The sequence below is a fragment of the Psittacula echo genome (assembly GCF_963264785.1).
Source record: "Psittacula echo genome assembly, chromosome: 12".
Lineage (NCBI taxonomy): Eukaryota > Metazoa > Chordata > Aves > Psittaciformes > Psittacidae > Psittacula > Psittacula echo.
This window is the reverse complement of record NC_137747.1, coordinates 10,126,405-10,141,777: the sequence shown is the minus strand read 5'-3', so window position 1 is coordinate 10,141,777 and position 15,373 is coordinate 10,126,405. Positions and strand designations below refer to the sequence as shown.

Genomic DNA, 15,373 nt, shown 5'->3' with positions numbered 1-15,373 from the left:
GCAGCTGATGGAAAGCTTGCCCGCAAGCAGCCTGTCTGTTAGGTTTGAGCAGCCTTGGAGAGACCTGCCTGGGACCTGGTGCTGCTGCAGCAGAGGCGGTGTCCAGGGTGCATGCCCCACCAACACATAACCAGAGAGCATGTGTGCATCTAAGGAGCAGTAATAAGAAGCTGCAGAAGGTGTCTGGCTGTAGCTGTGAGGTCGCTGGGCTGGGGGCCGCAGGCAGGATAAGGAGCAGGTCCCCCATGGAACAGGCACTCCCCAGCGTGAGCTTCCTCAGTGGCTTGTGACCAGCATTATACTTGGCCTCGAAACATGGCAGCCAGCAGGAAGCATGTGGCTGTTCAGCCAATCTGGCTGGGACCAGGCCAAGCATTCCCAGAGATAAATCTTCATCTCCCTTGCAAGCTGTTTACCTTCCTTGGGCTAATATTAGTGATTCTCTTCCTGTTTTTGTCTTTGCTCATGTAAAATGATGAGGCTTTGACTGCTGTGTCCACTGCTGGTAATTGAGATGATAAATCTTCCTGCTGGAGTCTGGCTTTAATCAGAGCATTGTGTTTGGATGCGATTTAATGACTCTCATGCTGCTGAGTTTGGGCAGGACTCCGGAGAGGTGAGAGCCATTTATATGTCACTTGGCTTAACTGCTGCTTCCACTTTGCTTCCCCTCAGCTGGGAGTCACATTTTCAGCTCCAGCCTGTGATGTAGCTGCCGTGTCCGATGAGTGGTACTCCTGGCATGCCCCTGCTTTTTTCTTGCCATCAGAGCTGGGCTTTGCAGGCAACTGCGCCGACATCTCCAAAACCACCCTGCGCTTCACAGCCATGGCGTGAGTGCTGGGGAGCAGAATGGCCCATCCCGGTCTTCCATTCTGAGTTTGTTCTCCCAGTTTGCCAAGATAGCAAGAAATAAATTCCACCCCTGCCTCTTCTTCCTTGCTAATGTGAACATTTTCAATTCGGTGCTGTACCAGTGTGGTCTCGATGCAGAAGAGAGCAGGTCACACGCTGCGCACAGCAGCGTCCATGAGCTGTTTCTGCAGAAGCTGCAGAGTGCCTTTCTGCATGTGATGTCGCTGCATGGCCATGTGTGCAGGCAGGAGGGCAACTGCATGTGTGCCTCAGCAATGGTTGAGTTTGGGGCTTCACAGCAGAGGTCTGGGTGTAAAAATGCAAAGTGCTTTAGTGTGAGTTTGTGTAAGGGTCTGGTGGGGTAAGGACCGGATCCCAGTGCAGCAGTAACCTTTTCCTGCCATGGCATGGGTGGCCAAGGATCTCAGCAACCCCTTCCCATCACTGCGAGCACTGCTGCAAAGCTTTCAGCATTTGAGAGTAGCTTCCTGAGGCGGGTCGGTGTTGGTCCTGCAGAACCCAGGGAGAGGGCACGCTGCTGGTGCTCTGCATCCGAATGTTTAAGACAGCAATACTGTCCTGTTTGGATTACTCTCATGATCAGTTAACTTAAGAAAAACCACTTTGGGATGTGTCTGAAGGTTCAGTTGGTCTGTTTGAGTCTGCCTGTAGCACTGAGGCAAGTGCCACTGCTGAACATGGGAGCAATGGGTGGCAGAGCTCCATCTCCTGCCCCGGCAGGCTCCAGTGGCTCTGAAATAATTCAGCCTGTGTTGGCAAAGGCAGCTGCGAGTCCTCACCCTGAAGCTCCCGTAGTGCACTGCTGTGCTTCCAGCATCTCCCCCTTCTTCTGTGTATTTTCCATGTCTCTTTCAGATTAATAGCATTCCAGCTCCTGAAGGAAATGCAGAAAAATGGCATGTTTAATTTTAATTTAGGAAAGCGTTTAGGTAGCAGCCTAGTTTCCTCGCTGCTGTCAATCAGGTTTTCTCAAGGCTGACATCAATTAGTTTAAAAATATTGAATGTAATTTTGCCTGACACAACATATTGCAGCCACTGCAAAATATAATTTATTTTAGAAGAAGAAATAATTAAACTAATTTGCATGTCAGTCAGCTGAGCCGGGGTACAGAGGAGAGGCGCTGCAAGGGAAGGTGACTGGTTTTCCTCTCCCATCGCACTTGGCCCGGCCCGTGCAGCCTCCACTGCGCACTGGCCGTGTGCTGCTTGCAGAGCCCTTCCAGGTCATGTTTCTATGCCATCCCGTGGCCCCTGTCTACCCAGGACATTAGTTTCTGTGTGCTGCAGCATGTGAAGAGATGCATGCACACACTTGGTGTGTGCGTAGAGGAAGCTTTTGGCCTTGCACATCATGCCTTTCATCACAGGCGTACTCCAGCAGTCTGAATTGCACTTCTGACCATCATAAAATCAGTTTATGCCACATAGTTACAGAAAGCACCTCTCAGATGTTTTGGAGTTAACTTTTCTCAAATACATCTGACCATATTTTATATTTTCCACCCATAAATCCAGGTACTGGCTCAAAGGAAAGGGGGAAGTTGATAAGTAAAGCATTTGAGGAACCTTCAAATAAATTACAGTCCAGCCAAAATAAGAAGCCAATGTGTGCTTCACTGAAAGAGTAGAAAATCATGCAGTGATTGCATTTTTAGCCTTGATGTTCCTGGAGATAACAAATCTTAACCCTGTCACTGAGCCACGAGTAAGTGTGAGCCTCAGGGTTCAGCAGCTTCAGAAGGGGCAAAAGGAGAGGGGTTTTACGACAGGACAACCGTGCTTCAAGCTGTGCTCAGGGGAGTGGGATGTTAGTTATGGCTCTGGCAGGGGGGGCCGGGGTGGGTCCTTGGCACTGGGCCACGGCACATAGATGACCCCACTTGTGTGCATGCCATAAACCGTTCCTGGCAGCTGCTCACTGTTGATGTGGATGGGCCCAGGCCTATGGATATGTCCAGCTCTAAAAGTACTGGCCCTGCTGATGCGGCTGTGCTCAGGCTCACCCAGAGTCCAGCTTGAGCCCACAGAGCCGCCGGGGATGTGCCATGCCGAGAGGTCCTGGGGAGACTCGGCAGCGCTGAGATGGGCTCCTGCTCACGGCTCGGGCACTCTGGGGCAGTGCGGGAGGAGCTGCTCCTCCCGGTTGTGCTTAGGAGGGGAAAGAGATAAGGTCCTCCCTTCTCTTTTTGCCTTTCCTAATCGTTCTCTCAGCAGTGGCTCCAGGGCAACGCCAGCCTGCTCAGAGCTGAGCAGCAGGGATGGCTATCCGTCTGCCTGCAGGCTGGGAAGGGGGTGATGAGATGCTGTTGTCCTCCTTGCAGGAGCTGAGCCCTTTTTCCTCCTCATCTGTGGCCCCGTGGCCATCAGGCGCATCTTCTCCACCTCCCCCGGCTCCCTTCCCACCCCGCTGCCTCCCCCTTGCTCTCTCCCTGAAAGCAATTGCAGTTTACTTCACTGCACCAACATGCCTTTTAAAATAACACATAGTTCCAGGCTTTTAGTCACGACTTCTGCCTCCCTCCCCCAAATCTAATCACTAGAGCAGCTGGTCTGGGTGAGAGGGAGTGATAACGTGAGAACAGGGTGAAGGCAGCTCAGGGGAGGGGGCTTAGGTTCCTGGCTAATTATGGAGCAGCACTAAATCTCCCCTCCCCTGGGTTCTCCCCACCACCTGATCGGGGGGGCCAGCATTAATTTCATAGGCAAACAGGCAGCAGAGCTCCTGCCTGAGCAAGGGGAGAGGCATCGGGTCTGTCACAGTTGCAACCTCTGGGTAAAACAAAGGAGATGGAGTATGAGGGAGTTCTCATTTCTGGAAGCGCATGAGGTGCTTCAGAAAACATTAGGCTTTCCAGAGTGATTTATAACCTTACAGCCGAGGGCTCAATATACCTTTGCAGCATGTGCCTGCGGTGGAGCAGCACTGCAGTGAATGGAGCTGTAGATGCAATCCCTGTCCCGTGTGCCCGGAGCAGCACCAGTGGGCGCAGCCCTGGCCCAGCAGCGCCGTGCCCCAGGAGAGGGGAGATCAGGCTGCAGCCCCCTGGGCTGGTGAGTGTGGGGTGCCCTTGATCTTGCTGCATGACCCCCCTGCACCAGCTGGCAAACGGTGCCTGGCTCAGTTCAAGCTGCTGATGGCAACGCAAGAGCAGGTGTCAGTGTGCAAGGCCCGGTCCCAGGGCAGGAGCCTCCTGCACTGACAAGGCAGCGTTCACCCCCAGGTCACTTCCATGTGCTGGAGGTGCTCATGCCAGGTCTGATCACTGCCCTGTGCTCTTGGTTGATCCCAGGTCTTTCCCATCCTGGCTCTGTTCACTCACCTCTCAGCTGCTGCTAACCCCTGGGTTGTCAGGGTCAGGATCTGGTCAGGAGGAGATGTCATCACGCCCAGGTTTGCTCAGCTTTTCCAGGGGTAGATCAGGCCAACAGCAGTATTTTGGGAGTCCTTGTTACCCAGCACGGCTGCAGAGCAGAGCGGTGAGACTGCGGGTGCCCACGGCAATGGTCTGTGCTGTGGGCGCAGTGGGACCCTCTGTGCTGGCAGCAGCTGCGTGGCTGTGATGGCCTCTGGATGGGCAGGGTGAGGAGGGTTTGCTCCCTGCTAGCAGCAGATGGCACTTCCTGCTGAAGCTCCGCTTCTTTCTGTGTTTCAGATAATCACTCACAGGTGTCGAGAGCCTCCCTCCGTATTCGTATCCTGGACGTGAATGACAATCCACCTGAGCTTGCCACCCCATATGAAGCTGCTGTGTGTGAGGATGCCAAGCCAGGCCAGGTAGTGGGTATTCCCTAGCCCTTCTCCCAGGTTTCCATCAGTGCCTGCAGTGCTCTGGAAGATGCCAGCCTGCCCATTCTTCCCCTTCTGCCTGAACATCTTCCCATGCAATCACTGTCATGGCTTTGCTGGTGTTCTACAGCTAAGCCCATCTGTGGGGCAAAGGCTTGTCCCTTGCTGTGGCAGCAGGCAGTGATGCTCTGCTGGGCTGGACCTGCTGAGCAGGGCCCATGTGCAGGGCTGCGGAGGCAGCACTGACACTCACCTCTGCTTTCTCTCCACAGCTGATCCAGACAATAAGTGTTGTGGACCGTGATGAGCCTCAGAGCGGCCATCGCTTCTATTTCACACTGGCACCTGAAGCCACCACCAATCACCACTTTTCTCTGCTGGATATCAAGGGTAAGCCCTGCTGCACCCTTCCCAGTCCTGCTGCCTGTGGGCTGGGTGGCACTGCTGGCCATGGGGAGGGAAGCAGAGCTGTGGGCATATGGTCCACCTATGCCGGATGGAGCTGAGGATCCTCTGGGCACTCCACAAGGCTCCTTGCCAACCTGGAATGGTAGGACAGGTCAGCTAGGAGTTTGGGTTTCCTCAGGGAGGCTCTGCTAGCTTCCTTCTCTGCTGCCGAAGCTCCTAAAGCTCCTCTTGCGCTGTCTCATCAGGCGTTGTGTTTTCAGGGCTCTTGGTCCCTTTCTTGATGCAAAATCTCCAACCTGCCTGAAGGCAAGGACACGATGTGGATTTACAGATGAACATGCTCCCATTTTGAGCATTGTGATTTATCTGTCTCCAAAGTAAATCCTGGAGTGCCGGTCGTCCCAGGTCTGCTGCGTGGGTGGGCAGCCCCTGTGCCTCGACACAGGTTCGGGAGCCTGCAGCAGCCGTTGGGGTTATTTGGGATATGACCAGAAGAGCCAGATCCCCTGTTAGGCGTTGTCTGGGATGTGGCCAGCAGAGCTGGATCCCCCATTAGGTGGTGGCTCAGGAGTATCATTCCTCTGGGAAGCTCCCGGTTCTTTGCACCTCTGGGCTGGTGGGCTCCCCATGATCCCAAACTGCCAATGTAACCAACAGGCTGTGACGCAGGTTTTTTCTGGCTAAGCCCTCACTTGTGGACTGCAGGGTCAGGCTGCATGCGTGTGGACAAAAGCAACCCAGAAAAGTTCTTATCAGGCTGCTTCCTATTTTTGACTGGGATTTTGGGTGAATTTAGGTGCTGATTGCAGCAGTAAGTACAGCAGGGACCCTTGTAGATACTGGGATTTTATCCAGCCAGATGTGTACTTTCTTGCCAAAGGAGCCAGCCCAGATGGAAACCAGCAAATCACATTAAAATACTTCTTTGTTTTCTAAACTCTTTTTTCCTATGTTTTTGCAGTTTCATCTATCAAAAGTCTGGTTTAGTTTGTTCTGAGCTTATCAGAGGAGCCTTCTGCTGACGTAAGATCGTGCTCGCTTACTTTGCGTCAGCATTATTAGGGATAGTCAAAATGGAATTTGCACCAGAAAGCTTCAGACACAGTCATAGAATTACCAGTAATGCTTTGTGTCCTAAAAAGTGCCACTGTCCCTGACCCAAGTCCCTCCCTGCACTCGCGGGCAGCTGTTCTCACAAGACCTTTGCTTCTTACCATCTAAGCAAGCTTAAATCCTTTGGAAGCTTCTGCCCCACGCCCAGTGATTAACTTGCTCAGAAGGACCTTGTGAAGATGTGCTTAAGCGCGCCTTATCCCACCCTGCTGCCTATCTGCACCCAGAGCTCTCCAGAAGCCCTGAGGAGTGCGGCGCTGCACTCGCTGCTCTGAGCCGTGGCTGGTTCTGACCCCAGAGCCGTGGCTGCTGCTCCACCTGCCCAGCAGGAGGGACCTGTCCGGGCTCAGTGAGGGCTGCCTGGCTCCCGGTGCTGCACTGGCACCCAGCAGCCACCCGGGAGCGGGCGCTGCAGGAGGGTGCAGGACATGGGCTCGTGCGCTGCCGCCTCCTCCAGAGCTGCTGCTCTCTTGAGAGGGATGAGGCTGTCGTTGCACCTTCGTGCTAAACGATCCCACAAACTCTGCATGTGGTGCAACACTGCATAAAATGAGTGAAAGCTGGCATCACCTCCCGCCTTCTGCTCTTGGGAAAACAAATGCTGTTGCTGCAGGGTTATTCCCAGGGTGCTTGGAGACCCTCCCAATTGCCAAGCAGTGTTCTCTTCCACGGCAAGAGGAGGCAGCTGCCTGTGCAGATGGAGGCACCCCTCAGTTCTAACATGCATGTGTTTTAGTGCCATCTCTCTTCTTTTGATTCCTTCCCCCTAGTCTATTGAGCACCTAAGTGTGCTCACCTTCGCTCCCTGCCCTCCTGGGTTCCTTTGCTGTATCCTCTTTTGTTCCTCCTCTTGCCTCCCTCTTGTGCGTTCGCCCCTCTTGCACTTGGCTCTACTCCTCCATATAAATATCAGTGGTGACAAACTGCTACCACCAGCCCATCTGTTTCTTCATACAAATTTGTAGCCAGTTTTGAAACGTGATTTATAAATATTGCTTTTGCAGCCAAGGAGTGACACTGATGGATGTCAGCACAGATGGATTCTCTAAGCTTTGCTTAAATCCTCTCTTTTGCTTTGCACCTACTTCCCTCAGCCCCTGCAAGGCAGCAGAAAGCCATCTCAGGAGGGTGACTTGTCCTCAGTGTGGTAGAGATCAGCATCTGCTTGGGAATGCTCCTGTTACCGTTCTTCAGGCAGGGCAAGAGACCCAGGCTGTGGCAGGGCTGGCAATGGGGAGCACCAGTGGCTGCAGCACTGCTGGGCCCTTCGGGGGCTCCTTATGGAGTGTGGAGGAAGCCTGCAAGGGTTTTGGAGAAAACCCAGGGTGATGGATGGGGCAGCCTGTCCATCAGGTGATGAACTTGAGGATGGAGTACCTGCTGGTAAGTGGGCATATGTGGTGGTCACAGGGCAGGTCTGCTGCAGCCTGATACATCACGTTATGGTCACAGTGCTGCTGCTTGCCCAGACCCCACTGGGTCAGGTCCCACTGCAGCCAGAACAGCTCAAAGTAGGGGTGGCCATTGCAAGGTGCCTGCAGTGAACATCTGCAGCCCCGTTCGTCACCTCCCAGCAGCACCCAGAACTTCCTCTGATGCTCCAGTTCAGGGATACAGGAGCAAAAGGTGACCTGGTAGGAGATTGCACTAGCTGGATTAGAGCCACTTTGCATGAGTCAGGCTTTTAGCAACACTACCATTTCCTGTGGGTCTCTCTCGTTCCTTGATCTTGCTCTATCCAAGGGAGTGCTCAAGCACTTCCTAATTCATCAGGCAAGGAATAAATGTGTCATGTGTGGTAACTACAGCCACGATCCAGAAGGAAGATGCCCAGCAAATTAAGGGCCTTAAGGAAGAGATAAAACTGGAAAAGCTGACCTCACCCAGCTCCAGTTGGTGCAATTCCAAAGGCATTCACCATCCTCTGCCTCCCAACGTGCCTTTTGCTGCATCTTTCTGGCCTGAGAAAATTGATTACAGCAGGATCAAAGGCGATTAAAGCCTGAAATCATATTCTCCAAGAAATGCTAATTGTGTTGGAAGGGATGGTAGAAAGCATCCAAGGCCAGCAACCTGGAGGGGGTGGTAGATAATATGGAGTGACACATGGAGCTACTGACTCCAGAGCTCAAGGGCCGGGCAAGCAGATGTCTGAACTCTCTACAGGTCTCATTAAGAGCATGTAGCGGGTGATAGAAGATCAGAAAATCCTAACAATCAAAAGCAAAATGTTAGGATTCCAGGATTGCCTCAGGATAGAGGAAGCCTCCTCCAGCCCCACAGGGATGTTGTTTTTAGCTTGAGCAGTTCAGACACAGGTCTCACAGTGAGGTGAGAAAGAGCGTCGAATCTCTGTGGGGCTGAGCAAAGGCAAAGAGCAGGAGTGGTGTGGTCTGGCCCAGAGAACCTGGGAGAAGCAAGAAGCAAAAGAGAAGAATCAGATTATTCTCCTGCAGCTGCTCCTGCCTGGGGCCGGAGGGGTCTGCGCTCACCTCCCTGGAGCCAGCGTGCCTGGGCACTGGGGCTGCAGAACGGCTGCCGGAGCAGGGAAAGGCACATGCTGGTGGGGCCTCGGAGCATGGGAGAGGGCAGGGATGTCGAAATCCAAACTGGAGGTAGCTTGCTCCCTTCTGGTCTCCTAACACTGTTCAAGATTGAGTTATGAGAAGGATTTATTGTTTCTATCTTTGAAGCTGCCAAGAGCCTCTTTGGAGAGGGAGTCTGAGAGACAGAATTACTGTATTGCTCCTAGAGTAGCACCAGAGTATATTGCATTCTTGAGCTTTCCTCTTGCTTCAGTATTGACTGGTCCCTGCATTCTTGACTCATCTTGGTTTCTGGCTTGTCTGCTCCTCAAAGCAGGCAGAGATGCCATCTCCTGTCCGTTGCACAAGGTGATAATGATATGACATGGGATAACATCACTGTGTGGTCAGGAAGAGGGTGGCATAGGAAACCTGCAGCGGAAATGTCAGTTTGTGCAGCAAGATGGCAACAATAGGAAAAGATTTGGCTTGAGGCTTCAGAGAACACACGGCATGACCTTTAGAGTGGTGTGACCATAGCACAAAGTGCAACCTTGGAAAGACAGGCCAGGAAAGCATAAATGTGGTGATTCAAACGCATCTGTGCAGGAAAGCTGTGGATTAACATCTGCTTGAATGTCAGTACCACCACCTGGGAAAAGCTGTTCCTCAACCTCATGACCCCAGAACTGGACTTAAGAGAAAGCTGCTACAGAGGAAGAGATGGGAGAGGCCGCCAGGCCACGCTTGCCTGGCTTTCCACAATGACTCAGGCTGTGCTGATACAAACAAATGTGCACCAAGACACGTTCTGAAGCAACTGCCTTCGGTCAGCAGCATGTAGAAAAGCAACTGCACTGACAGAAATTACACTGTTTCATAGGAGGTTTGGATGCATTTTCCCAGATCTGGGCAAAATTTTCTTTACGTCTGTGGTCAAATAGACTACTCTGCATGGCAGCAGCAGTGCTTTTTCTGGAGTATCTCAGAAGGAAATACAGAAGTTTGGGAATAACAGGGGTGTAACTATGGAACAGAGAAGACAGTTATCCAGGTGCTTAGGAAGCCTGGGAACAGTGGTGGCCAGCAGGGAGGTAGCTAGAGCCATCCCAGCACCTGAAGTGGACTGGTCTCAGCTGGACTGGGGTCTGACTGGCCAGCCTTGGTAAAGCAACATCACAGGTGAAGGTGTGAAATTCCTGTGGATCTCCCTCCTGTTGGAAGTGCTCACATCACCTTGTTCAGGAGAAAATGGTATTTGAAATAGTGTTTTGTAGTTGTAATGTTTCTCCCTCTCCCTAGCACCAAGTTTGGGGTTACGGGGCAAGACTCAGCCCCTCCCGAGCTGAGGTTTCTCGGAGCAGAGCTGTCTGTTCTGCTGCTGATATATTTAAGTACTAGCTGCTTTATTTTCACTTTGAGAGTTCAGCAGTGAAAATATTTCTTCTTCCCCTCCTTGGCGGTGAGCGGGCTCAGCAGCGCGATGTGCTGCCTGAGCAGGCTCAGCTGAGCTGAGGTTAGTGGCTGCCTCTCTGCGACTTGCACATATATTTCCCCTTGATTCCTAGAGATTGTTTCTAAAAATACAGTGTGCCTTGTGGCAGGTCCCTCACAGGACCTGGAGTTGGCTGTGAACAGAAGGGGAGTTGCCAGGCTTCTGCTGTATTTCCAGGGAGGTGAAGAGCTGGAGGTGCACCAGCATTTACACAGCGCTGGAGGGATGCTCCCCGGGCAGCTGCGGGAGCTCCCGAGCACAGGGGTTTTATCACAGCCAGGCCAGACACAGGCTGAGCAGCACATGGAGGTACTGGGCTGTGTGTCAGGGCTCCTCTGACCCCCAGCTCAGGCTTAGCTACTTGACTGCTGTGGTGGTGCCAGCAAAGGCGAACTTCCTGGGCCGAGGGCCAGAGCCTTGCTCACGCACGGTGAGGTGATCTGTCCCATTTGTCCTGTGGCTTTATCTCCCCTGGTTCCAGATGCCCAAGGGTTATGTTTAGCTGGGCAAGCTAGGAGTTAGTCCTTGGCCTCTTGCTAACATGGTGCCATTAACGTTATTTGTATCTGCCTCCTATGCTGCAGCTAGCTGATCGAGCAGCACCCAGTGAGATCTGGTTACCTTTGTGTGAAGGATTAGCATAACAATAATTATTTTCCTCTCTCATTCTTGGTAGGTAGGTAGACTCTGCTGCTGGTGCTCCCCAACAGCTATGCCAGTTGCCTCTGTGCTGGTGCCACATCTCGGACAAGGTGGCCATGTCCTGCAGGACCTCGTGGCTGCTCAGGTAGAGAGTTGGTGGTCCCTGCCTTCTGTATAGAGAAGCCAGGCAATGCGTATGGTGCAGAAAGATTGTGCTCTCCACTCTGGGTGATCCCCTCCATATGCTGGGGACACTGCAGCACTCAGATCACATCCGACTCGAAGCATGGGTCAGTGCTGGGTGTGCAGCCTTGCAGGCAGCAAGCTGACGTTGCATGAAGTGTCTCTCTCTGAGGCAAATTGTCCCCAGATCGACTCATGCAAGCATTTGCCTTATGCTGTCTTGTGCTCTGTGCTCCTAAGGATGTTGCCTGCCTGAAGTCTTCTGCTGTGAGCAGGGATAAGTGAGGTTACCCGGAAAATTCCTTTAGTGGATAAAAGATGCTACATCCAAATGAAGAGTTTTGTCTAGTGACCTGCAGCACGGTTCTGTGTGCATGAGTAAGATCTGGTTTTGAGTATCGCCCTTGTGGCGTTCACTGCAGCCTCCTGATGTTGCCTGGTGTGGTCTTCTCTCCAGTGTCCTTGCCTTTCCCACATTGAGCTCTTCAAGGCAGACCGGGCTCTGAGGTGAACTGAAGAGATGGCTTTCTCCATGTCTCTTTTATGGTGGAATCAGCTCTCCCCAGCTGAAAGGCTCCACTCTCCCTAGCAACACAGTTGTATTCTGGCAACACAGAAAACTCTGGTGGGCTGAGTCCAGAAACCTGACAATAGGAAGCAGCAACTGTTATTTAGCACCATGAGAGCTCAGTGCTGTTCTAGGCACCAGCCTGTTCACAGCTTCCTCCCCTCTGGGCACGGACAGCCCATCTTCCTCGTTCTTGCTGCACTTACCCGTGCTGGGCTGCAGCACATGCTGGGGGAGCACAGATTGCCCCAGCTCCTCCTCTTCCAGGCTGCCCTGAAGCAGAGACCAGCCTTCCCCCAGCCAGGGGCAGAGGGGCTCTGCTCCGCTCTGCTGCAGCTGCAGCACCGAGGGATCTGCCCCGCTTCCAGGTGGGCGTCTGTCTCCCTGCTCTGCTCTTGCCTTGCTCCTGTCCCTTCTGTGCCCGCATGCTCCCGTGCAGCACCCAATCCATACAGCAATTTCCGTGGTGGCAAGCAGCCCACGAGCCAGAATTAGAATAGATGTCTTTTCCAATCGAAAAGCTGACTGATACAGAAAGGGGCCAGTCCAGCATAAATCAGGTGCAATGAGGAGAAAGTCTGTAGACAGCAGCACCTCTCTCTGAGTGCACCAATCTACCTTTTATTAGATAAAGACTGCAGACAGTCAGCAGCAACTTCTGGCTGCAATTGTTCAACTAGTATTCAATCCCTTTCCTGCCCATTCAGGCTGGCAGTAAGTAGCACACATGAGCAGGGAGCTGAGCTGATTTTCAGTCCCTGTTCCTACCCTCCCTGCTCCAGGTTGTCTGGGCACAGCTGCTGCTTGGGTTCATCTCTGGCACTGGGGCCCTGGAGGGTCCCATGAAGTGGCCATGTTAAGGGGATCGTAATGGGTTTTGCTGTGCCGGCTGAGCCCCTGAAACTGCAGGGTTTGAGCAGATGGGGAGGAGGATGCTGGCTTGGCTGGGAGGCTTGGAAGGAGCTCTGCCTGCTCCTCAGTAAGTGACAGAGGGTCCTAGGGTCCTCCAGCTGAGGCAGGACCCTTCACCCACAGCTCTTGGGTTTGGAAGCAGTGAATTGTCTACTCTGGTCTCCTGTCAGCAACCGATTTTTATCCTTATTCCTGCCCTGTGCCACTCTTTGAGGGTCTTCTGGAAGGTTTTTCCTTCTCTCTACTCCTACTGCATTGTCTGTCAGCACGGCTCAAGCACCCGCGTGCTGCTGCTCTTGTGCTGCGCTCGCCGTGCGCTGGGGAGATGCTGGGCTGCCCTGAGGGACCTGGCCAAGGGGCATATGCTGGAGCAGAGCTGGCTGTCCCTGGCTGCTTGGGTTGCTGCAGTGCAGGGGAGCCTCAGGCTGGCTCCCTGCTCCCCTGTGGTGGAGAGGACGGAGGCCCCATCCCCTCTTGGTGTGGTTGCTGGTGTTGGTACAAACAGCCGCTGATTGTCTTGAGCACGGGGGAGCTCCTGGCAAGTCCTGCTGGCTGTGCTATGGGAGTGATTTGGCTGTGGGTTTACTTGTTCCCTGCAGACAACACGGCTGCGGTGCACACACAGAGAGTGGGCTTCAATCGCCAGGAGCAGGATGTGTACTTGCTGCCCATTTTGGTGGTGGACAGTGGCCCCCCTGCCCTCAGCAGCACAGGGACTCTGACCATCCGCATCTGTGGCTGTGACAGCAGCGGGGCCATTCAGTCCTGCAACAGCACAGCCTATGTTGTGTCAGCTACGCTGAGCCCTGGGGCCCTCATCGCACTGCTGGTGTGCATCCTCATCCTGGTTGGTGAGTGCCTGCCTGTCCCCCAGCCTCCTCCTGTTCTGTCCATCCGCTTTCCATCCAGCATCACACAATGAGCACAGGCCACAGGCATGGTGCAGGCTCCTCTGCTTGCTGTCTCCTTGCTGGTAGCTGCAGCGTGGGCACAGGAAGCCTGGCCCTGCCAGCAGGTGACCATCGGGAAGCTCTGGTGTGCGCTGGGCTTGATGGCAGTCAAAGCAGGGCTCCCTGTGCACAGCTGCATGCTGCTGCCCCACGGGCACCGGAGGGCTGCCGGCTGACTGCCGTGCTGTGCCACAGCAGGCGTCCTGCAACACATGGGGTACTTGTGTGTCCCAGGGTGGTGGCCAGTGGCGGCCCATGTGGGATGCATGGTTGTACTCTTGCCTTGGATGGCTGGGTCAGTGTTAGAGTGTGCGTGAGCTTTTCACCCTGTGAAAGCTGCTGGCTGCCACTGACATGGTGGCACAAGCTTGTGCTGGGCCACCACGGGATGGCATAAAGGTGCAGGGGAAGCGTGGGCTTGTGTGCACGTGGGAAGGGGCTCTGAAAGGGGTGTTGCACTGTCCTCAGGTTTAGCGTAGGGCACCTGATGGACACTGCTGCTGAAAGCCCTTCGGCACCAGTGCTGCTCTCAGCTGACTTCTGGGCTGTCCAGACAGCCACTGGCTCGTGGCAGCCAGCTCATTGTTCAGTGAAGTCTCCTCTCCTTGGCATATCTCTGCTCCCCGCCTCCTGCTGTGTCTCCGTTTAGAAAGCCCTTTCCCACAGGGTGCACTTTACACTGGTTTCATTTTCTGACGCAGCGCAAACAAATTTCTGCCTAATTGCCCAAACGAATAAAGTGCACATCGGTGCTTTAAAGGTGATGGGATGAATGGATGATGATCCAGGACACAGCTGCGGCTCGCTGCTCAGGCTCTGTGCCATCTGCTCCACATTCACCCTCCCAGCTTTTGGCTGCTGCTGTGATTCATGCACCCCCTTTACCTACTCATCTTCTGTAGAATCCATCCGTTTGTCTGTCCAGCCGTGTGTCCATCCATCTCTCCCTCCTGTCTCAGTGGTCACGCTCCACGGGAAGGGAAGCTCCTAGTCCACAGTGGAGCCAGGGCAAACCTCCCGAAGCTAGTGAGACAGCACATGCTACTTGATGAGCCTGGCTGGCAGGAGCCAGTGCTCTGTGCCCGCCAGCTGTGTGCACAAGCCCCTGTGCCCATCTGACCATCTCTTCCTTTCCCAGTGCTGATCCTTCTGATCCTCACGCTGAAGCGACACCACAAAAGCCACCTGACATCTGAGGATGATGAGGACATGCGGGACAATGTCATCAAATACAACGATGAAGGGGGTGGTGAGCAGGACACAGAGGCCTATGACATGTCAGCCCTGCGCAGCCTCTACGACTTCAGTGAGATCAAAGGCGGTGACGGAGGGGGGATAGCAGGAGAGGGGGGCTTGAGCAGAAACTCGGCCTCCGAGCTCCATTCGCTGCCGCAGTGGGTGCAGAACCCGGACCTGGACTTCTCCGTGTTCAGAGACTATATCTGCAGGAAGGTGGAGCAGGCGGACGAGGACCAATCTGTGCCGCCCTACGACTCGTTCCAGACCTATGCCTTTGAGGGCTCAGACTCCCCCGTGCCCTCGCTGAGCTCCATCAACACGTGGTCCAGCAGCTCGGAGCAGGACTTCTCCTACCTGGGGGGCTGGGGGCCGCGTTTCCGGCAGCTGGCAGCGCTGTACGCGGGGCGCAGGGGCGAGGAGGACGCCGATGCCTCGTAGCCATCCCGCCACCCCCTGTGAGGTGCCGGCGGCTCCTGGACCGGGCTCCATGCCAGGAGGGCGCAGCCTGTGCCTCCGGACTGGCGGTGCCGAGGGGATGGAGTGATGGTTGATGGGCTCCTTGGCACCTGCCTCCTGTTCATGGCACCTCCACACAAGAGGCTGGCATTCCCAAAGGAGCCACTGTGGCAACAACATCTCCTTAATACTGGTCTCTGTTAAAGCACTACACATT

General features: G+C 54.1%; 1 protein-coding gene across 1 annotated transcript in view; it reads left to right on the top strand.

Annotated features, from left to right (window-relative positions):
* Positions 1-15,138, top strand: part of CDH22 (cadherin 22) — a gene marked incomplete at both ends in the record, with an annotated part of 50,166 nt that extends 35,028 nt beyond the window's left edge. The window contains 4 exons of the mRNA XM_080627954.1: positions 4,532-4,653; positions 4,938-5,055; positions 13,111-13,362; positions 14,600-15,138. Coding sequence (XP_080484080.1) covers positions 4,532-4,653; positions 4,938-5,055; positions 13,111-13,362; positions 14,600-15,138 — 1,031 coding nt within the window. The remainder of the gene's footprint in view (positions 1-4,531; positions 4,654-4,937; positions 5,056-13,110; positions 13,363-14,599) is intronic.
* Between the last annotated feature and the right edge of the window lie 235 nt (positions 15,139-15,373).